General features: G+C 39.9%; 1 protein-coding gene across 34 annotated transcripts in view; it reads left to right on the top strand.

Moving 5' to 3' along the window:
• Kif21a (kinesin family member 21A) overlaps nt 1-13,564 on the top strand; it is a 125,768-nt gene extending 112,204 nt beyond the window's left edge. For all 34 annotated transcript variants that reach the window (XM_076556631.1, XM_076556623.1, XM_076556621.1 and 31 more), the window contains 7 exons: nt 1,335-1,471; nt 2,282-2,462; nt 4,084-4,248; nt 5,402-5,519; nt 7,180-7,350; nt 8,880-9,079; nt 12,334-13,564. In XM_076556631.1, coding sequence (XP_076412746.1) covers nt 1,335-1,471; nt 2,282-2,462; nt 4,084-4,248; nt 5,402-5,519; nt 7,180-7,350; nt 8,880-9,079; nt 12,334-12,427 — 1,066 coding nt within the window. In that variant the 3' untranslated portion in view covers nt 12,428-13,564. The remainder of the gene's footprint in view (nt 1-1,334; nt 1,472-2,281; nt 2,463-4,083; nt 4,249-5,401; nt 5,520-7,179; nt 7,351-8,879; nt 9,080-12,333) is intronic.
• Nucleotides 13,565-22,862: the final 9,298 nt, after the last annotated feature.

Below are 22,862 nucleotides of genomic sequence, written 5' to 3'. Positions count from 1 at the left end.
ACCTCACCTTTTCTCAAGGGCATTCTCTGACAGACTTAGTATTCAGACTTCATTGGAGTCAACGCAAAATGTGCGTATTATATGCACTTGCTCACTGTCTAATAACCCTACAGGATGACTCCCCAGAAGATTGGCAGGCCCCTGTTATGTCTTACTGATTGACATTTGCTTTTCTAAGTGTTTATAATGGTTTATCCAATGTTTTTTTCATGTGAGACTCAACAGGAAGTTAATGTCTGAGGTGGTTTTGTCCCCTTTATTAACCTTTGTCATTTCTTTTTCTTTCTTTCTTTTTTTTTGGTTTTTCGAGACAGTGTTTTGCTCTGTAGACCAGGCTGGCCTCGAACTCACAGAGATCCGCCTGGCTCTGCCTCCCCAGTGCTGGGATTAAAGGCTTGTGACACCGCCGCCTGGCAGTCTTTGTTATTTCTAAGAGCACTGACAATGCTTTTTTTTTTTCCTTCAGTGGAATTTCCTCCAGAGAATTATGAATAATAATGTAATGATTTAAAAGCAGAAACATTTAATGTAGCTCATAGCAAGAAGAAAAATTAACAGTACATTTGAGTGACTAGTGTGTTCTGTCTTGGTTTATTCTCATCTTCATGCTTCCTGACAGTCATTTGAATTCATACCCATCTTAAACCCCTTTAAAATTAGGGCCAGACAGTATTTTGATAGCCTTATTAGTCTCCAGTGCATAGATGGCCACTGCAGAGACCAGACATTCCAGAAAGAGTATCTGTTAGCAGCTCCCAAAGAGCTTGACTGCCACTTACATCTTTCATTTTAAAATCTTTGAGAGATTATCAAAGCTTTTGTTTGTTACCCTTTAAGTTGCTGGTGCTTGAAAATCATCTTCCCTTAAATGTCTACCCATCCAACATCTATATATATATATTTTTTTCCATTTTTTCTTTGAGAACTGCTTTCTGTGTAGCTTGGATGTTATGTGTTAAACTTTCTCCAGCATGTTCTCTTTAGGCATAGAATGCCATTCTGCCCACTTGTAAAGCCATGCCTTTCAGTCAATCATTTTTCCTTCTTTATGGTCATAACAAGGAAGACTTGTCAGAGGGATGAAATGGTTAATAAGAAAATCCAGGTACATCATCACTTTTACTGCTTGCAGAACTAGTTACTCATGGACACCTAGTTAGTTCATGTACTCCACTACTGTTGCTTCACACTTTATGGAATCAAGGGAACAGTCTGGATATTATTAATAATAACAACGTATAAGGTGTTTTTTTAAAAAGAAAAACATGGGGGGAAAAAGTAAGCCTACTTTCATAATAGAGATGCTGAAGTCAATCTTTTTCCCCCCACCTTAGGGGCATAATCAACCCATTTCCTGCCTCCAAAGGACTCAGAACATCTTCACTTCAGTGTGTTCACATAGCTGAAGGGCACACGAAAGCTGTGCTCTGTGTGGATTCTACCGATGATCTCCTCTTCACTGGATCAAAAGGTGCTAGTCACATAAACAGACACACATGCACATAATTAAAAATAAAGTTAAAAAGTAAAAGATGCTAGTCATCATCTGATGTGCATATGTATATATTTTAAAATAGTTAACTTTTAAACAGGATCATTAAAAGACTACTTAAATCAAGTGAGTCTGATATGCTGGTTTAGTACCTAAATTACAAAAACTATAAACTCATTGCTTAGTGGGTAAGGGAGTAAATCCACTGTTTGTATTTGTGAATGCAGTGGTGAAAGAATGCACCTCCCTTCAGTGATTGATCCTTACTGCATGCCATGTTCCAGCTTTTGAAATGGACAGTATACAAATTTATAAAAGACCACTAACATATACAACATGGCAAAAAGATAGTAACAACCTTCATTTCTTATTAACATGTCAGAGATTGTGAGGCATGATACAAATGTATATTAATTCAATAGCTCCCATGAGGTACATGTTGCAGCTTCATGTTACAGATGAAGAAACTCAAGATCTTAAAATGTTTTTCCTGTGTTAATTTAGCTAGTAGTTCCAACTAGATTTAGAAACCCCCAATCCTGCACTATTAGCCCCTTTGCTACATTATAAGAAACTAAAACAACGAGGCAGATACCAGACATGCCTCACTTATGTTAGATCCGCTTTACCTCTCTTGCCCATGAAATAACCACAGATGTTGAAGGATGTACTATGATGTCTAGTGCACGATAGTTGGAGAACGCCATCGTCCTTTGGTGTTGGGTCCATGGTGGACCTAAAGTAGTTCATATTAACAGCATTTCTTCTGCTTTTATCTGTTTGTTTTAGATCGTACTTGTAAAGTTTGGAACCTCGTGACTGGACAGGAAATTATGTCACTGGGGGTTCACCCTAACAACGTTGTATCTGTAAAATACTGCAATTATACCAGTCTGGTCTTCACAGTGTCAACATCTTATATTAAGGTGTGGGATATCAGAGAATCAGCAAAGTGCATTCGAACACTAGCGTAAGTACTTTGAAAACAGCATGAAGAATTGTTTTGTATTTTTACAAAACATAAGGAAATATAGGGCTGTTTACATACTTTAGTTTTTTTTTTTTTTAAAAAAAAACAAAACACTTACCTACTTCTTAGAAGATGCTTAAGTATTCACCATAAAGCTACTGACAAAATAAGGAGGAAAAAGTTGAACACAACAAAGAATGGAAAGGAAAAGATAGACTGGATCAACCTGTAACTAAGTATGGATTTTGTATTTTCTCCTTTCCAAATGCTAAGGCAATGCTTGAGCACACTATTCACTGCCTTATACAATTCAGTGATTTAAATAAGTATCAGTCCCGGGAAAATGATGAAACTGACCATTGTTGGTAGTAAGGAAGGATTCACAATCTGTAACTAACCTTGAAATAACCAAATGTGTTTTAGGATGGACAGTACTTCCAGCTAGCACAGACTCTATAACTACAGGTTTTACAGGTTTGTGTTGGACAGTCCGGGCATGAGTCTTTTCTCAATGTGCGTTGTTATACATGTGTTAAAACTACACAACAATTATTATTTTGGTCATAAAATTAACACCCCCCCCCTTTTTTTTTTTCAAAATTGAGGTGAACTCAGTAATTGTATACTTGAGAAAAGGGACCGCTGACTTGGTTTCTAATTAACAGTAGAGATTAACTGTTGAGAGACAGTTTCTTACCACAGTTACTGTTTCCTGCACTGGATAGAAACCCCTGCAGGGGAGTTCTGTAGAGAAAGAATGCCCTATCTCCAGATAGAAAGCTCTCAGGTTAGTTTACTCCCTAACGTCAAATCTGAAAAGATTGGTTTCCAACTCAGTATTTTAAATTGTAGCAAGGAAAATATTTTAAAATTAAAAACATCTCATCATGTAAATTTATTGGAGGAAATATAAGTAAACCATAGCTAATTTTTCAAAACAAAGTAGAGAGTCCATTAAACAAAAGCTGAGAGCAGTTAAAAGCTCCCCCTGCCCCTCATGTCCTTAATCCCCTGAAGCCAATTCTGATTCATAAATGGATACTGGTGAGCCAGGCCAGCAGAGGGCTCCGGCAATAGACTGAGCTGCCTTTGGGGCCTTGCCATCATGTGTTGAGATCTTGGATATAGAATCATTTATAAAGGATGTTTTAGTCATCTCCAACGCGGAGCCTGGGGTTCCTGGCACAAGAGACACACGCATGACAGAGGCAGGTGGATCTCTGTGCGTTTGAGGCCAGCTTGGTCTACAGAGTGAGTTCCAGGACATTTGGGGCTGTTACACAGAGAGACCTTGTCTCGGAAAAACAAACAAACAACAACAAAAAAGAGACACATACATTAAGAATTTAAATGATATTACTCGGGTTTATTTACTCGCATATTCTCACAGTTGGCCAATACTTATTCATGGTGTGACTACCTATTGGGTGCTGTGCTGGGTTCTGTGATTGGGTACTGTGATTGCGGCCATGAGCATGGCCATGAGCACACATAGCTCCCACTGTCATCTATAGCCAGACTCATAAGAATTTAGGAAGCTGTGAGCCAAGCTCATGGCCGAAAACACAACTTATTTTGCTTCGTTATTACTTATTTGACTTTGTTATTACTTACTTCCTAGGTCTTCGGGTCAAGTTACTCTTGGAGAAGCTTGTTCTGCAAGCACCAGCCGGACAGTCACTATTCCTTCTGGAGAGAACCAGATCAATCAGATTGCGCTAAACCCGACTGGCACCTTCCTCTATGCGGCCTCTGGAAACGCTGTCAGGATGTGGGACCTTAAAAGGTAGAACTTTTAGAAAATGTATGTCATGCATATATCAAATACAACTTTAAATACTAATAAGATTAATGCTCATGAAATCTAATTTCCATGTGCCCTCTAGCTCACATTTAAGAAAAGATTTCAAATTATATTTTATTTTGTGTATAGCAATGCAATCTGCCTATTAATGGGATGAAAAAGAATGATTTGATAAGATTTAAACAATAGTTCTTTTAATGACTTTGTTAATACAAATCTGTTCTTTTTTAATAGCAGGATTAAATATAGGTTTATATTAACAAAGTGACTGAGAAATAGTTTTTAGGAAACTGGAATATTAACTTCCTAGAAGTTGAAGGCATTGCTGTATTCCAGTAGCTTGATTTGAGATAGGACTGTCACATAAGTTCATTGTTACCCTCTGACAACTGACCACATGCATTAAAAAAAAAAAAGTCTTGCTATTTAGCCTAGGGTGGCCTCGAACTCCTTGAGCTCAAGTGAATGTTGGAATAACAGCTAGGCACCACGAGGCCTGGGTAGCATTGTTTATTCTTACACCTGTCAGATATCAGTTCTAGTCATGTTCAGTCTTTATAATGACTAATGGAATGGCTCAACCTATTTTCTAATATACATAGCTACACATAGATGTGGATGCATTGGTATATGTGTGTATGTACTATGTGCATTGATGTATGTACATGTGTTGTGTACAGTATGTATGTATAGAATAAAATAACCCCACTTCCTCAATAGCTTCATTGATGTTATAAGCACTGATATCAATATTTTATTCAAATACAAATTGAGTCTAAAAGGATTAGTCATGTCTTTCATAAATGCATGTATTTAATAGACTAAAGTTTCCTTGGAGGGATTAAGATTATCCTTTCATAATTTCTCTCTCTCTCTCTCTCTCTCTCTCTCTCTTTTTTTTTTTTTTTTGCTTTTTTCATACATTATATTAAGCTTCGGAATGAGATCTAAACATCCCAGCTTCCATCAAAGGATGTTGGTTTGGTCATTTCTCTTTTCTCTGCCCTGAGTTTCAAGAGGCAGGACTGAAATCTAAAAGAAAATTAATGAACAATATTATCAACTAATATAGATTATATGAGTCTTCTATTATGCTAGGAAATGCTTTCAACAGTCATTTTATTTCTCTTTGAAGGTTTCAGTCTACAGGAAAGCTAACTGGACACCTGGGCCCTGTTATGTGCCTTACTGTAGACCAGATCTCCAATGGACAAGATCTAATCATCACTGGCTCAAAGGACCACTACATCAAAGTGTGTATTAGAGAGTTGGAATTGCATTTTCTTGAGTGATAGGTTCAACATGTTCTCTAATCTAAGCCCTGTGACACTTCTCTTTTTCTCTCCTCGTGACCATTGAGGTTAATTACGTTGCTTTTGTTTTTGTTTTGCATGAGAATAGGTGGGGATTATTTACTGCATCATGGGTAACTTGTCATGATCTTCAATGGCTATACCATTTTTGAAACTCACTCCCCATCCTCCTGAAAGTATTAGCTGTCATTTTCTCCTTGGGGAGGGGAGCATTCTCATGAGTACCTCCTCCATCCATGGTGGAGTGTTGACAGGCCCCACTCTTCAGCAGGTCTTTTGCAGGCACCCATGGCTGCTGTGAGTGAGGTCATGAGCACACTGGTCATGTCATGTATGGAAGACAGTGTTTCATAACGCTCCCCATCCTCTGGCTCTTTCTTTCTGCCTGCCACTTTGGTGATGTTACTTGAGCATTGGAGGCATGACCTCGAGGTACTGCTTAGGACTGAGAGCATTCAGCAGTCACTTATTCTCAGAACTTTGCAAGGTCACTTGCTCGTAGCCAGTTTTCTACCCTGCCTTTCTACCCTTTGCTTTTCTGGTTTTATAATCTTTATTTATAGTTGCTGTTTTCAGGCTGGCCTTGACTCTCTCTGTGTTCAAAAATGACCTTGAACATGTAATTTTCCCGCCTCTAGCTCCCAAGGGTAGGGATTATAGACACGTACCATCACACACCAGTGTCTTTCTTGACTTCTCTGTTGCTATGGTAAAACACTGACCAAAACCTACTTGGGGAAGAAAGTGTTTCTCTAGACTACAGGTTACAGTTCAACATCAAGGGAATACAAGGCTGGAACTCAAGCAGGACCCTGGAGGTAGGGCTGAAGTAGGAGCCACAGAGGATGCTGTTTATGGGCTTTTTCCAATGATCACGTTTAGCTTTCTTATACAGCCCAGGTTCACCTGCCTAGGGATGGTCCCACTCAGACTTGGTTCTTCCACATCAATTGTAAATCAAGGAAATGCTCCAGACATGCCTACAGGCCAATCTGATGGAGGCAACTCTTCAGCTCATGTTCCTTCTTCCCAGATGTGTCCAGTTGGACAACCAAGATTAGTCATCATATCAGTTTTATTCAGTTCTAGAAATTGACACTGGGCTTCATGCATACTAGGCAAGAACTCTACCAACTGAACTTTATCCCCATTTTTATATTATTCAAAAATCAAAATCATTCAAAATTGTCTTTTTTAGCCAAGCAACTGAGAAAAGTGAAAAGGTTTGGAGGGCAGCTATGGGAAGGTAGAGAAGGAATCTGGAATTGAAAGCCTACCTAACTTTAACTGAACAGCATGATATTGCTTAGTTCTATTTCAAATGCGCTGATACATAATATCTTTAGTATTGACTGTCACATTTCTTTATTCATACATGGGGAAAAAAATCCATTTGCTTTTCTTGAAGTTTGCAGATGTGACATGCAAACAGAGTCAGTGTGAACTAGGGCTCAGAGTATTCCTCGGTGTCATCCCTATAAATTCAGTGCAGTTAAGAAATCATTGATAGGCACATTTGTGTCCCTCTGAATGAGCACGTGGACGCACGTATTTAAAAGTTGAATGGGATAACTGCTGTCTTTCTGATTCTGTCTTGTAGATGTTTGATGTGACTGAAGGGGCTCTTGGGACTGTAAGTCCTACCCACAACTTTGAGCCTCCTCATTATGACGGGATAGAAGCACTGACCATTCAAGGGGATAACCTCTTCAGCGGGTCCAGAGACAATGGGATCAAGAAATGGGACTTGGCTCAGAAAGGGCTTCTTCAGGTAATTCAGAAACTCCGCATGGTGTCAAGTGGCTAGTTCAACACCACACAGGAGTCAGTCCAATAACTTGGGGGATGTCTATATGGATTCTCATTGTTTAATCAGGGGTTTCTCTTAAAGATTTTTTTTTAATTTTAAGATAATGTTATAGTCTTTATTATAAAAACAACTTGCAAATAAATGTAAACATCACAAACCAAATTTAACTAGACTCAGTCTAAAAAACTCAGTGGTTTTCAACCTTTCTAATCCTGCAACTCTTTAATATAATACTCTTGTTGTAGTGACCCCCACCATAAAATTATTTATGTTGCTACTTCATAACTATAATTTTGCTACTGTAATGAATTATAAATATTTGTGTTTTATGATGGTCTTAGGTGACCCTTGAGAAAAGTCATTCAACCCCCAATGGGGTTGCCACTCACAGTTTGAGAATGGAGGTTGTGTAGATTCACATGAAATTTTACACTTTCAATATCAAATATATTTTATGTACTTTATCCCCAATAAAGTTACTTCCATCAAGAGTTGTAAATTGGGAGAAGGTAAACATTCAACTAATACATGCTAGGTAAGAAAAGAAGGAAAACTGAAAGATGTAGAATTTTTGTGTAGATCTCTTTATTAGATACAACCACCTTGAGGCAGGTGTTCACCATTTCTAAACGTACATAAGCCCCGAGCTGCATGAAGATTATCTGGAGTCAAGAGACTTCTCAGTCCTGGGAGCATTTTCTTCAGTCCAGGAGGCAGTGTTTCCATTTCCTACAGAATGATAGTGGAGCTGCAGTGTATCAGTGAGAGGAGCGGTCTTTCACTGCTGGCTCTGACAGGAAGGAAGTAGTTAATAGAGAAAATCGTTTGCAATTCTTTGCGCCTGTTGCTGCAGGTATGCATTTGGAGGGATTATAGCTGCTACCCCTCCCCTGCTTTCAGTCTGCAACTAGAGGCAAAGGGCCCAAGTAGCATGAACAGTAGTAGAAAACTCTTCAGACTCTTTCATAGACATAGACTCGTGGTTGTAATTGTTTATATTGTCAATATAAATGCTTATACATAAAATCTCATCATATGGTATCATCTAGTAGATTTTTGTGTTCATTATGAAATAGATAAACTCCCATTTTCCTTAGGCCTCCATATTCTCTAGCAGAGTGTAAAACTGATTTTATGAGGTAGTTTTTCTAATCCATACACATGCAGTTTGTAGTTTTCCAACTTGTTTTATTATGTATATTTTTGGTAAGGAAAAAGGAGAAAACTTTTGTGTGTTTTCTGAGTCTTTTAGAGGCTATAGATTGCTAATGCTATGTCTTCAGTACTGAAAACAGGGTTGGAAATTGGGAAGCAAATTGTAGACTTATTGCTCAAATCACTGACTGTGTAGAAATGGACTTTTGTAACTTTGAGAATGTTCTGCATTCCTGACTCTTGAGTTGACCACTAAAAGACCTGTAACCAATTTTGATGTGGCCACTGGTTTTGTGAGGTTTCTCTTCAATGCTGCTTTCTCTCTTCTCTCCCAGCAAGTCCCAAATGCACACAAGGACTGGGTCTGTGCCCTGGGCCTGGTGCCAGGCCACCCGGTTTTGCTCAGCGGCTGCAGAGGAGGCATTCTGAAACTCTGGAACGTGGATACTTTTGTGCCAGTGGGAGAGATGAGAGGCCACGACAGTCCCATCAATGCCATATGTGTTAATTCCACCCACATTTTCACTGCAGCCGAGTGAGTTTCCTCCTGTGGTTTTGCTCTGGGTGGGATGCTTGTGGTCAGACTTAACAAATACTGTAGTTCATAAGTTTTCCAAACACGGAACAGTGGGGATCCCTCTCTCATTACAGTCGTCCTAGCAACTGGTTCAAAATGACTGATTTACTTTCATTGATTTATTTTTAATATGATCTTGCTGTTTAGCCCACACTGGCTTAGAACTCATCATCCTTCTGTCTTAGCTATCCAAGAGATGGGATTGTAGTGGTGTGCCATCGCACCTGGTTCCTAAATTATAATTTTGGGCATACACTCTGAGCCTTGAGTTTACCCTAGCTTCAAAGTGTTAGGTTACTTCTGTGTTAGTATCCTGCATATCATGGAGTCCACCGTCAGATCTTATATTGGTGACTTAAAAAAAATCATTAATGACTAATTTTGAATTTTTTGTCATCAGAAAAGCAGCTAATTTGCTATTATTTATATTTAGAACAAATTATTTTTAACAGTCTTTGCACTTCCTTCCTCATTTAATACATAAGAATGTAGTAGTAACATCTGTTTCCTCCCTCCTCGGAATAGTTGGATTGACGAATTCATTTCTTGTTTATTTGATTACTCATAATGGATCTTCTGCGCGCCTGCTCTTAAGAAGAGAGCAGCATGCAGAGCAGACACAAACTCTACCTTCTAGTCTAATTGGAAGCAGCAGGAAATAAGGAAGGGGGGGCATTGCAATGGTGACAGCAGAGCAGGGGTGGGATTACGAAGCAGAGCAGCCATGGAGGGAGGCCTTTTGGGGGTTGTGTTTAAGATGCTTGAACAAGGAAGGAGAAGGGACCATTGTAGTAATGTAATATACAGCAATCATCACCAGCTCCTAGTCAGGATGGAAAACACAGCAAACTGTGTTTGCTTTATTTTGCTGAATTCTTTTTCTTTATTGTTTCTATGCTGAGGATTGACTTTAGGACCCCATGAATGCCAGATAGGCTCTTTCCTGACTGACTGATGTCTACAGCTCAGATGATCTAGGACCTTACACAGGCCATGCAGGCTCTTCCCTGACTGAGTGATGTCTACAGCTCAGATGACCTAGGACCTTACACAGGCCATGCAGGCTCTTCTTTGACTGAGTGATAGCCCCACCTTGGGCATCATAGATGCTACAGTGATGCTTTCTCTAAGACACACTATTTCCTGAAAAGTCCTCACTTTTCCTTATTTGTCCATAAACTTGTTACACCTTTAATAACTCACTGATATGACTAAGTGTTATATATCACTGGGTCCCAGGGATCGATGTGTAACTAACTGTGCTTACCGTTCATGAGATGATCTCATTTTTTCTTCTTACTCAAGGAATATTAGATGCCAATAAATTTACTACAATTTTTTTTCATCGTAGGAAAATAGTCAATAAAATCTAAGAAGTTAAATTCTCTTTTGTGCGTGTGATGGTACTACGATGGAAACTTGGGTCTTGCACTTGCTTGGCAATTACTCTACTACTGAGATACAGCCCTAGCCCCAAAGTTCTATTTTAAACTTAGCACTATTTATAGTTTACCTAGCAAACATTTTATAGTGCTTACTATCCATAAAGCATTTTTCTAAAGGAGTTTTGGGTTTCCTTCTGTTGCTGTGATAACATTGACTAACAGCAGCTTAGAGCAGGTTGTTACAGCTTCCTGTCCATCAGCAAGGGAAGTCAAGCTGGAGCTTGAAGCAGAAACTCGGGAGGAATGCTGCTTACTAGCTTGTTCACGGGCTCATGCTTGCTTAGCTAGCTTTCTTATACAGGTCTGGGAATGGCGCTGTTGATGGTAGGCTGGACCCTTCTACATCAATTAATAATTGAGACAATTCCCCCCCAGACATGCACACAAGTAACTATGATCTAGACAGTTCTTCAATTGAGGCTCTCTTCTCCCATTGCTCTAGGCTGTGTCAAGCAGACAGGGACAGCTAACTAGAGCACTCTCCCCTTGTCCACTGGACATGCAGACACACCATTTTTAAGCCATGATCTCATAATCTTTCAATTCTTTGTCTCCAATATAGGATGCTAAATCCTAATATAGAACACAATCCAACTTTTATAAGTTCCAAACTCTTTAAAAATCTAGTCTCTTAATCATGGACTCCTATAAAATAAAAAAAAAAACAACAACAAATGTTATACTTTCTTATTCCTAAAGGGGAAAACCTGGACATAGAAATAAATGAAATTAAAACAAAACTGAAATCCAGCTCTGTAGCTCAGTGTCTGACATCTTGGACTTGCTCATTGTGTGGTCCTCTGGTTCTAAAGTTCTTGAGCAGGCTCACTTCTCCAGCTCTGCCATCCATTGCACACAAGCTGGTCTTGTGGGCTCAGGCAAGCCCCATGCCAAATCTGCCACTCTCCTTGGCACAAGTCTCACGGCCCTGTCATCTTCAATACCCTGGGTTCTCCACTGCAACTGAGGGTGCATCTTTACCAGTGGCCTGTCACTGTTCAGCTACCAGCTTGAAGTGCAGTCTTGGGCCCTTTGGATCACTTCTTTTCTGTGTTGACCCTGTGGAAATACTTTTCCATTGTTTCAATGCATCTCAGAAGATTGCACCTCAATGGAGCTCTTATAATTTTAATTAATCTTGTAACTTATAATAATATATAATACAAACAAAATATGTTCCTTGTATATTTTAAATAAAATATATCCAAATTTGAAAATATATATTTAAAATAAAATTAAAAAAATATATAATATGAATAAATCACAGGTGATATTTCAGCCTCAGTCAAGTTAGCATTGACTGTCTTAATGAAGTACGAAAAAATTTCACCCAGTGCCACTGGTCTCTTATTAATCTAAGCTGATTCTTGAGCCCCAGTCCAAGCAGTGCTCAATTGTCCCAATGAAACACAAGACTTGACTCCTATGGAGATTTACAAAAATCCTTCCCTGAATAGACCAGGCTCCTTTGTTCTTGGTTGAGCAAATTCCCAACTCTGCAGACTTCAGATCTTGCTTCGCGTCTGTTCTGCTTGGTCGCTCTGTATGGTTCTATGTGCATTTTTCTCCTTTCTGTCCTGTGTGATCTAGAAAAGTTCCAGGAATCAGTCTATGAATTTGTGTTTATTTTTCTTATGCAACATTGTATATGTTTTACTTGCCTGATTCAAAGACCTTCAAGGAAAATTGTTTCCCTAAGTTATTCTGAGAGCTATATTTGGACATTTCTGCCCTTGTTCATATGTCCATTTTTAATTTATTTTGTAGTGATCGGACTGTAAGAATCTGGAAGGCCCACAATTTGCAAGATGGTCAAATCTCTGACACAGGAGATCTGGGGGAAGATATCTCCAGTAATTAAACATGAGTGGAGATAAGTATAAACTGACACTGTGATGATGCTCTGTGTTCTTTATTGAAGATGATGTCCTGCACTTATTATTAATGGAATCAACTGGAAATATATCTGAACCCATCTGCTAGATAAAGTGTATTCTAATAAAACTGTACTGTCTTATATGTGTAATATTAATATCTACCAACACATATGCTTCTTACAATTGATGTATTGCTTGAATAGTACTTTTACTGTGGCTGGATTTTTGTGCCTAGCTATAAAAGAGATACTTCCAAATTATTTGAGTTCTAAGATGTCTGCTCTTGCAACAGTCAGAAGCATACCCGGAGTAAAACACTCCTCCCTGTTAACTCACTCAGATGTGTTCACGTAACTTACAGTGTTAAACATACATTGGGACTGTTAACCAGGCTGTAGTCTGCTCTTCAGGAGTTTTGTCAGTCTGTAAGGGGTTCCAAATTTCAAGCTCTTTCAATGTAATGGGATAATAAAATTCGGAAACTGTTATCGATTTCTCATAATTGGCCTTAGTCTGCTAAGGAAGATAACAGTTTGTGCTAAAATGCTCATGTTTACCTGTATTGACCAAAGCTTTCAGTTGTTCTCCATTCTGTGCTCAGGACTGAAACGCCACAGAACTGTTGCGTTTTTTAGTGCTGGGCATGGATTCCGTGACAGCGAGCTGTTGATTTCCTAACAGAAAGATATTTTGATCTATTTTCCTATGGAATTGTTTCTATTATTATCTTTTAATTTCTTTTTATTTAATAGTAATAGCTCCTTTCTCTTTCCTCTGATTTTTATATGCTGCTAAATATATTTTAAATATACTGTGTTTGCACACATTGGTAGACTTTTATCATTTGTGGTGGGAAACAATGTAAATAGGTAGATTGTAAAGAGAGACTATCTTGCATTATGACTGTATGAATTTCTAAATGCTGTTTGATTGGGTTTTGTTAAAGGATGTATAATTTATCTGTCTGCTCAGAATATTAATTTGTAAATTCTGCAAGTTTAATTTTATGCAATGGTATAACTTTTGAAATTATCGTCTTGTGTTATTTTTTTTTTTGCCCTGAAAATATTTGTTTGTAAATGAAAGTTTAGTTAGTGCCTAAATAAACATGATGCTATGAATTTTTTTATTCTATTAATCTTTTTCTAATTGTGAGAAAATTCCAGTGTTGGCAAAACTTTTTTTGTCTGTGTGTGGTGTGAGCGAAGACTGTTACCTAACTGTTCCTTTGCTCGGGAGGCATGAACCAGCTTTGAGAAACCCCAGCTGTACCCTCAGCTTGATGGACCGTGGAAGCACTAGTTAAAAAAAAAAATTAAATCAATTGATGTAATCTGAGGGATTTGAACATAGATAATAATACAAAAATCATTGTGATAAATGTGAAGGCGGCGACCAGGCCTCCCAGCAGAGACTGAAGAAGTGACCGGGCCTCCCAGCATCTCCACAAGACGGCAGAGCAGGAGGAAGCTGCAAAAGAGGCTTCCAGGGCCCACGCTCTGTGCTATATTTTTTACTAGGTCCCAAATATTACCTGTTTGTTTTAAGTTGAGCTGTATATCTATTGTTCTATCCTCCTTTGTGCACGTGTATGGTATTTATAGGAAAAACATTTATTTTTTTTAATTAAGTAATGTATCTTCCTGGTCCTCTGAAATATCATCCAGTGCTCTTAATCACTGAGTCCTGGTTCCAGCCTCTACTGTTCTTGTTTTTACAGCTTCTTAAAAATGTGAAGATGGTTTTCACCCAAGGACCACACAAAAACATGTTAATCATCAACAAAATACAAATCAAAACTCTAGTGAGATGCCATCTCACACCCATGAGAAGGCTATTGTAAAACTTACAAAAAAAAAACAAAAAAACAACTGCTGGTAGAAGTTAAATTTGTCCAGCCACTGTGGGAAATAGTATGAAAACTCCTCAAAAGCTAAAATTAGCTGGGTGTGGTGGTCCAGGCCTGTAATCTCAACACTCAGAGGCAGAGGTAGGGCTTCAAGAGTCTCAGCCCAGCCTGAGTGAAATCGGTCCAAAGCTAGCTTCAGTCCCCAGCCAGACCTTTCCAAAGCTAAGGGCTGGAGAGAGAGCTCGGTGGGAGAATGAACTGGCATGTGCGAGGATCAGCATCAAAAACACCAATGAAAATCAAATAACCTTTCCCCCACAAAACCCAATAATCCACCAAAACAAAACCCAAAGCAGAAATCTAAAATAACCCTATAATCCAGCGACACCACTCCCGAATATATACCTGAAGGAAATTGCAGCAATCATCTCAGTTGCTAAGATAGGATTCGTGCCTTTCAACAGATGGAGCAATAAACAGCATGTATACACATGAAGAAGAATGAAATCACGTCATTTGCTGGGCAATAGATGTGAATGGAGGTCATCATGCAGAGAAGTATCAGATGTTTTCTTTCATACAACAGCAGGGACATTTATAAAGGTCTATTTGAAAGCCGAAGAAGGAATAATAGAGAGTGGGAGGAAAAGAGAGAAGAGGGAGGGGGGGGGCAATTAGGGAGCCAGGATTTGAGCAAAGCTGTGTGTGACTATGGAAATGTAAGAGACATCCTTTGTTGGCAAAGTTATGAGTTCAGTGACTGACTTTAGATTTAAAGTGGGTGAGGGAGGTACCCAATTTGGCCCACCACTATAGTTTTCCATTTCCTGCTAAGAGTTGAGAGAAGAATGTTGTGGGATGGTTTGCATGTCAAATTACTCTGATTGGTCAATAAATAAAACACCGATTGGCCAGTGGCTAGGCAGGAAGTATAGGCGGGACTAACAGAGGAGAAAAGAAAGAACAGGAAGGCGGAAGGAGTCACGGCCAGCCACCGTCATGACAAGCAGCATGTGAAGATGCCAGTAATCCACGAGCCACATGGCAAGGTATAGATTTATGAAAATGGATTAATTTAAGCTATAAGAACAGTTAACAAGAAGCCTGCCACGGCCATACAGTTTGTAAGCAATGCAAGTCTCTGTGTTTACTTGGTTGGGTCTGAGAGGCTGTGGGACTGGCGGGTGACAAAGATTTGTCCTGACTGTGGGCAAGGCAGGAAAACTCTAGCTACAGAAGAACATTTGACCTCTAAATTTTTTTTTTTTTGTTTTTCGAGACAGGGTTTCTTTGTGTAGCTTTGCGCCTTTCCTGGAACTCACTTGGTAGACCAGGCTGGCCTCGAACTCACAGAGATCCGTCTGCCTCTGCCTCCCGAGTGCTGGGACTAAAGGCATGCGCCACCACCGCCTGGCTGACCTCTAAATTTTAAGATCCTTTTCCATAGTAGCCCTATATAAATGGCATAAGCCTGTGTCATTAATGTATATGTAAAACCCTCTAGGAAGTGTTTTGTGCACAGTACAACTGGATTTTGCTGAGGGTCCATCTTCAGGACTGTCCACCATTGTACAACACTGGAAAACACCACTTACTCCAGATGGTACAGTGAATGTGTGCACGGCTTGTTCTTAAGTCTAACAATACAATGGCAAGTTTTCAGCCATGAACGTAAAAGGTGCTCAAGGGGGTTGAGTTCTGCATCTTGCACAATGGTGCTTCGTTAGTCTTTGGTCTTTAGAACTGGAGGTTAAAGTAGGCTCTAGTTAGCAAGGACAGTCCAAAATGTTCAATTTCTCCCTTTAAAATGATTAGTTTCTTGGAAAACTCTGACTTCCTGTGTTTTTAATTAAAAATTCAAACTTTAGACTCCACGTCTTCTAACAATACTTTCAATAGTTTGTCTACGAACAAGAACCCTTTATTATGTGACTATAAAAAAAATTCTGATTTGAACTTTGTTTAATTGAGATTTGCTCATGCTGTCTTCAGGGTCCAAATCCTTGGCAGTGGCCATCTCTGTTAAGGCATTGGCCTGCTGCCATGCACACTTGGGTCGTGGGGCCACAGGGATGAATTGATAGTAACTGCTGTGCTTGCTCCCCACTCCTATACCTGATTGGAGGAAACAAAAGAAGGCGAGAAAGTTGTGTGTACAGGATCCTAAGACTCTTGCCATCCATGTGGACTACGTGGCACCACTGAGCAACTTTCTACTGATGATATTTCTCCTTAATTCTTTTTTTAAATATCTATCTACCTATCTATCTATCTATCTATCTATCTATCTATCTATCTATCTATCTATCTATCATCTATCTATGTACAAATATTCCATTTGCATATATGCCTGCATTACAGAAGAGGGCACCAGATCCCATCATAGATGGTTGTGAGCCACCTTGTGGTTGTTCGGAACTGAACTCAGGACCTCTGGAAAAGCAGCTAGTGCTTTTAACCACTGAGCCATCTCTTCAGCCCTCACTTCTAATTCTTTACCAACTACACATTGCCCCTCCTCTTGTGCCTAGATTAGCATGTGTCTTAGAAATTACTCCATACAGATACAGCAAAACCATCTTCATATTGTAATTTGGTGATAAAAGTGTTAGCACTAATTGAATCTATTTGATGGGGGTAGTGAGTGCAAAGACCATTTCCCATGGAAGTAGTAAACAAAACGGAGGTGTTGCTGTCTGTGTGCAATCTGTGGGTATCTATCTAGTGGACAAAAACTATGGCTATGTGGTATGATTTTGGACATTCACACTGGCTACACAGTGACCAAATCCCATTGTCTGAAGACTAAGGAACTTTTCAAGTCGCCTAATAACAATCAGTAAGTTTTTTTTCTGGATTTAACTGGCTAAGTAGGTTGATGTTCTTGCACCTAAGACAAGTAATGAAGATTCCTGGAAACTGAGTTTCCAGTCCCTGGAAGTAGCATAGACACAAGCAACAGAGAATCAACAACTTGAGATGATTTTCTCCTGTGACTTATAGACAGATTTATTTTTGGGCTGCCAGCTCTTAAAAAAAATGACTTAAAGACTTATTATTAATTATAAAAACAGTCTATAATGTAGGCTTGATCCACTAGCTCTTATAACTTAATCAATTTCTTTTAATCTACATTCTTTTACATGGCTTGGTTACCTTTACTGCCCATCCTTGCTTTCTCTCCTCTGGCTGTAGACTCCACCTCTCTTCTTCCCAGAGCTGTCTTTGTCCAGAAGTCCCTGCTATACCTCCTGTCTAGCTATTGGCCATTTAGCTTTTTACTAAGCCAGTCACAGTGACCTATCTTTACACAGTGTAAAGGGAATATTCCATGACAGTAACCTTTACTTTAGACGTTTTCTTGAGGTAAAGTGGCCTCATCTAGTTCACCTTCCTATAAAAGAGCCACTCTGCAGAGAAAGGTCCCCAGGTGTCCAAGTTACCAGGTCTTCCAGGATGAAGATACTTTTAAATCCAGACGATTGTACCTTGCCCTGGTGACTGGTGGTCTGAGGACAATTGAACGTATAATCTCTTACTTAAAAATCTTTTTTTTTGAAGTATCCTTGCTTATTTGTTGTATTTCATTTTGATATTTCCTCAAATAAATCAGGGAAAGGTTGAGGTTGAGGATTTTGTTTTGGTTTTAGTTGGTGGGGATTTGCTGTTTGTTTTGAGATAGGGCCCCACTATGCGGATAAGGTTGCCTCAAAAATATGCTCCTCCTGCCCCTGCCTTCCAGGTACAGGGATTATAGGGCTGTGTCTCTGCACCATTTGAGCTTATTTGTTTTTATACTGAATCAAGCAAAGTTATACATAGATTTCCCCATGAAACCAACGTCTCTGACTTAAGGAAAATATCTTATAGGGCAGGAACACTAATTACTGAACATGATCTAAGCATCCCTATCAAGCAAAGGTAAGAAATGCCCCACTTGTGCCCATCTCTGTGCGAGCAAAAACTGGATTCCCCACCTTCAGGTGAAAAAAACAATCTAGATAAAATTTTGAATTTTTCGTTTGTGTTTGTTAGGGACTTACAGACATGTGCAAACTGCCTTGTCTTTTATTGTTCTTAAGAGTTTCTTATTACAATACAAAAATCAAAGTCCAGTCTCATCCAGAGAAAAGAGAGGCAGCCCCCGAGACACAAGCGTGTACCACATAATTCACAATCTCCATTTCAGGAATCTGATCTACTCTTCACAGCCCAGGTGGCACTGGAAAAGCTTGGGACTGATAAGAATTAGCTGAAACCAGTGCTTCTCATTTCAACTGCGTTAATCAGTTACCTGGAGGGCCTGTTAAAGCTCAGATTTTCTGGCTTCCTTCCAGAATTCAATTTCCAAAGATCTGTCTATCTAGCTACTGTACTTCCCAGACAATACAGGTGCTGCCCGGACAGACTTCGCCTTGAGAATCACAGCTCTGAGGGGATTCTGTTCTGCACAGGGCTGAGATCCAGTCAGTAAGAGCAGTTTAAACCCACTGAAATGCAGGCTTTTCCTCACGATGGTTGTTGGTTGGACCTCATTCCTACTCTATCTGAGAGGAAGTATTAACCACGCTATGACTGGGAGAAGTTAGCTGCGCCTGTCTGCAGCTCCCACTGTTTCTGGAGGCCATGTGTGAGAGGAATGTGGCTTTCAAGTAGGGACTGTGATAGCAGCTTGAGAAGAGCGTGACACCACACCTGCATGTGATGGCCCACTGTGGGAGACAGTCAGCACACTTGCTTAGGTGTGCTGGGCCCGGGGTTTCCTCTCTAGTCCTTTAAGGCACTGTAATTACCTCAGTGTCATCAGTTGATGGAGGCTTAAAGAAACAATTTACAGAGAGGCAGTTTGCAGGGATTTGTGGAATAGTTCCAGCATCTGCTTTCTGGAAATACTGTGCTGAAAACTTATGGGCCAGGTTTCACTTAACTCTATTTCAGATAAATGGAAGGGTAAAGATTGTTTTCTCCCTCTCCGAGGGGTGATGCTTGAATTCTAGCATAGACAGACAGTCATGAGAAATAAAAGTGCAAAGGAAAGAGAAGGAGAATGGAGATTCCAAAAAGTGTAAGGGATGGTGGACTGGGTGGTGGCTCGGACTTCACATCCCCTGAGGAAGCCAAGAAAGCTTCTGCTATGTGGCACATTATTCTGTTGCTAACGGAGGGAAGGGAACTGATCTTTTATGTAGCCAAACTCAGTAGAGGCTGTGGGAAGGGCCCAGCTGGAGTGTTTCCTGGGCATAAAGTAGATGCCAAGCTTGCAAATGGAGAGAAAGTTCATGATTGGAGAGAGAAAGGATTCTAAGGGGTCTCTTGGATGTGGGAGTACGTGGGTGATAGAGGATCCTGTGGCTCTGCCATGGATTAATTTGATGCTGGTAGTGTCCTGAGAGGAGAGAGGAAGAGGGAGAAGTCTGGAAGCCATCCTTGACACCATAACCTAACGCAGTGGCTCTCAATGTTCCTCACGCTGAGACCTTTTCATACAGTTCCTCATGTGCTGGTGACCCCCAACCCTAAAATTACTTCCACTGCTACTTCATAACTGATTTTGCTATTGTTAAACATGATAATGTAAAACTCTGTGTTCTGCAATGGTATTGGGCAATCCCTGTGAAACGGTCCTTGGACTCCTAAAGGAGTGGAAACCCACAGGTTGAGGACCACTGATTAGTGCTGTGTGTGATCTTGTACTGTCTTATCCTTTCTCCATCTCCACTGTTACTCCAGGCCAACGTCCCTTGGCTTCTGGCCTTCCGTGGTTGGATTAGTTATTTTTCTGTTGCTTTGATAGAACTTAAATTACAAAAAGCAACTTAGAGAAGAAAAGGAGACATTTTGGATTCCAACCCCGGAGGCATGCCATCATATGAGAAAGGCATGGCAGCAGTGAGTGTAATAGTCCACACAGGACAGTTATTGGCAATCATGCTGACTAAGCCAATTGAGTTTTACGTCCTTTTCATTGATGACCAGACCTAGAGCAGTCTTGTGCCTCTGAAAAGTCTGTTGGGGCCCAAGTTCAGGGATATGGAGTTTTTAAAAGTAAAAAAAATCACAAAGACCATAATTTGCATTAAAGTTAGATGAGGATCGGAGTGACCTTGGAACATGTATTCCTCGCAGAGTATAGTAGTTATTTTAGACATAAAGTGCCAATTATTTTGAATAATGCATAGTCAAGAGCATGGGAACCTCAAATGTGTTGCCAAGGCAGATGTGACCATGGGGAGAAGCAGGTAGAGGGCTGAGAACTGTCTATGCAAACACACAATGGAGTCAGAACAGGATGGTGTTACCTCAGTCATTTCAGCAGGAACTCATGAGGCTGAGTGGCTGGGAGCTAGGAAGCAGAGTGATCACATTTCATTTATGCATAGATATCTCATATAAAAAAATCACCTTTTATAACCTGAGATAACTGCATAACTTTAATCTTAAAAATAAAAAAGCAGTGGCAATTGAGAGAAAGAATTTTCCGTGGTCAGTTATGTAAGAAAATGTTCTCCAAAAATTTACAGTGTACTTAGACATTTTACACATTCATAAAAACAAGTTGAATTCTTTTCTCTGAAACCCTGACTTAGAAAGTATCTGCATTAAACCACAAGAACGTGTAACACTAATGATAAAACTACAACTTTCCAGACGATTCTGTTGAGCACCCAGGGTTGTTATCCATGGGCTCAGAAAATAAGTCGCCAGTGTTGACTGCTCTCGTGGTAACCATTCTCCAGCTGCTTTCCTGTGCTTTATGCTGACAGGTGGAATTGGGGGTGGGAGTCGGGGAACTCAACTCTTTCAACAGGAGAAAGACCAGGGCGGTAACAAAAATGAAACAACAATAACAAAAAACCCAGGGAGGAATTAAAAACACATTTTACACATTTGCTGACTTTGCCCCAATTTTAAATTTTTCAATCACATAGATTTTAGACACATAAATTAAAGGTCTCCATAAAATTCAGCTTGCAATGGTTTTAGCTTACACACACAAACTTTATCTTTGTGTAATGGGGTTGCTGATGCTCTTTCACTAAGGACTTTTCAGTCTTTGTGTGTCGTTGTCCTGGAGCTCCTGGAGGCAAAGTTGTCAGGGACTGAAGCAATTTGCTCTATGGAATGAGAGATTAGAGAGGGAAAAAAAAATCATGTTGGGAAATAGCATGATCATTGGGACACCCTGAGTTTTTTAGTTTGTGGATTCTATGAGGCTGTTTTTTTTTTGTTTTGTTTTTTTGTTTGTTTTTTTGTTTTCTTGATAAGCTGCAGAACATTCTTACCCATGGAGATTTGAATATTAAACATTCTCAGGAACACTATTCGGCCATCCCACTAGAGGGCAGTGATGTTCCCTGTAAGGATGGTGACTGAAATTAGAAAATTCACTGTCCTGTTTTGGGACTTCAGTGGGTGTGCCTAGGGGTTAAATAGCAACTTTACAGCAGAGTGACCACTTGGAAATCAGCTCTTGTGCTTGGCTAATGTGAGTGGCAATTTGAGCAGTGGGTTGACTTGACAGTTCATAATTCTTGATGTTTCTGTTGAGCTCCCGCAAGAGGCAGAAAGATTTTTGCTTTGACAAGAAGGTACCTGTCCCGTGAAACCACCGAGGTAAGCTTCCCAGAGAATAACTTATGAAGAACTCAGAGTTTTAATGAGTTCTTGTCATTAATTTTACCTTAGGTTGTCACGAGAGGTTTGGCTGCAAGTAGAATGGACTTACGTTTCTGCTGTGAGTCTGGTTGGCATGGCTCTTAGTAAAACTGGAAGAAGTTGGGGGATATGGTGTCAGAGCAGTTGAGACCCGGACTGTGGCTCCCTGTCCCCTGTCCTTTACCAATGCTCTGCCACAAATTCTGTGGGATTTTGGTTGTGTCACTTCGAACTCCCAAGCCAATGTCCTAAACTATTTGGACAACTTTCTCTGTTGTGCCCCTATACACAATTCTCAGGAAGGAACTAAGGAAGGCATGCCTCGGTCTTTTAGCTGGCAAGGGCTGTGGTGTAGCCAAGAACAAGGCTCAGCTAGCTGTGCCAACCATCAGTCAAATATTTAGGATTTACTATATCTGAGAGAAAGAGGGAGCTCAAATGAGACCTGGGTTTACCTTATTCTATTTTTTTTCTTTCTATAAAAAATGCTTAAACAACTTAGAGGATTTTTAGGAATAGCAGGATTCTGAAAACTCTGCATTCCAGGATATGTGGAAATTCCCTGTGCCCCATATCAGCCCCTAAAAATACCTATGGGGTAAAAACACAAACTCTGACCTGGAGGCCAGAGGAATCTGGGCCTTCTAAGACCTTAAGCAATTACTCCTCACAGACCCAACTCAAGTCTTCCAACTGGTAAAGACTTCAATCTTTCCATAACTGAATGAAAACTTATGGCCTTGACAAGGGGAGGGGGTCAAGATCATGATGGGAAAATCTACAGAGACAACTGAACCAAACTCGTATGAACTCATGAACTTTATATTGACAGCTGTGGAAACTGCATTGGACTGGACTAGCTCCTCTGCATATGGGAGACAGTTATGTAGCTTGGTCTGTTTGAGAGATCCCTG

The sequence above is a fragment of the Peromyscus maniculatus genome, chromosome 20 (genome assembly GCF_049852395.1).
Source record: "Peromyscus maniculatus bairdii isolate BWxNUB_F1_BW_parent chromosome 20, HU_Pman_BW_mat_3.1, whole genome shotgun sequence".
NCBI lineage: Eukaryota > Metazoa > Chordata > Mammalia > Rodentia > Cricetidae > Peromyscus > Peromyscus maniculatus.
The sequence above is the reverse complement of the archived record's forward strand: the minus strand, read 5'-3'. Positions and strand labels throughout refer to the sequence as shown.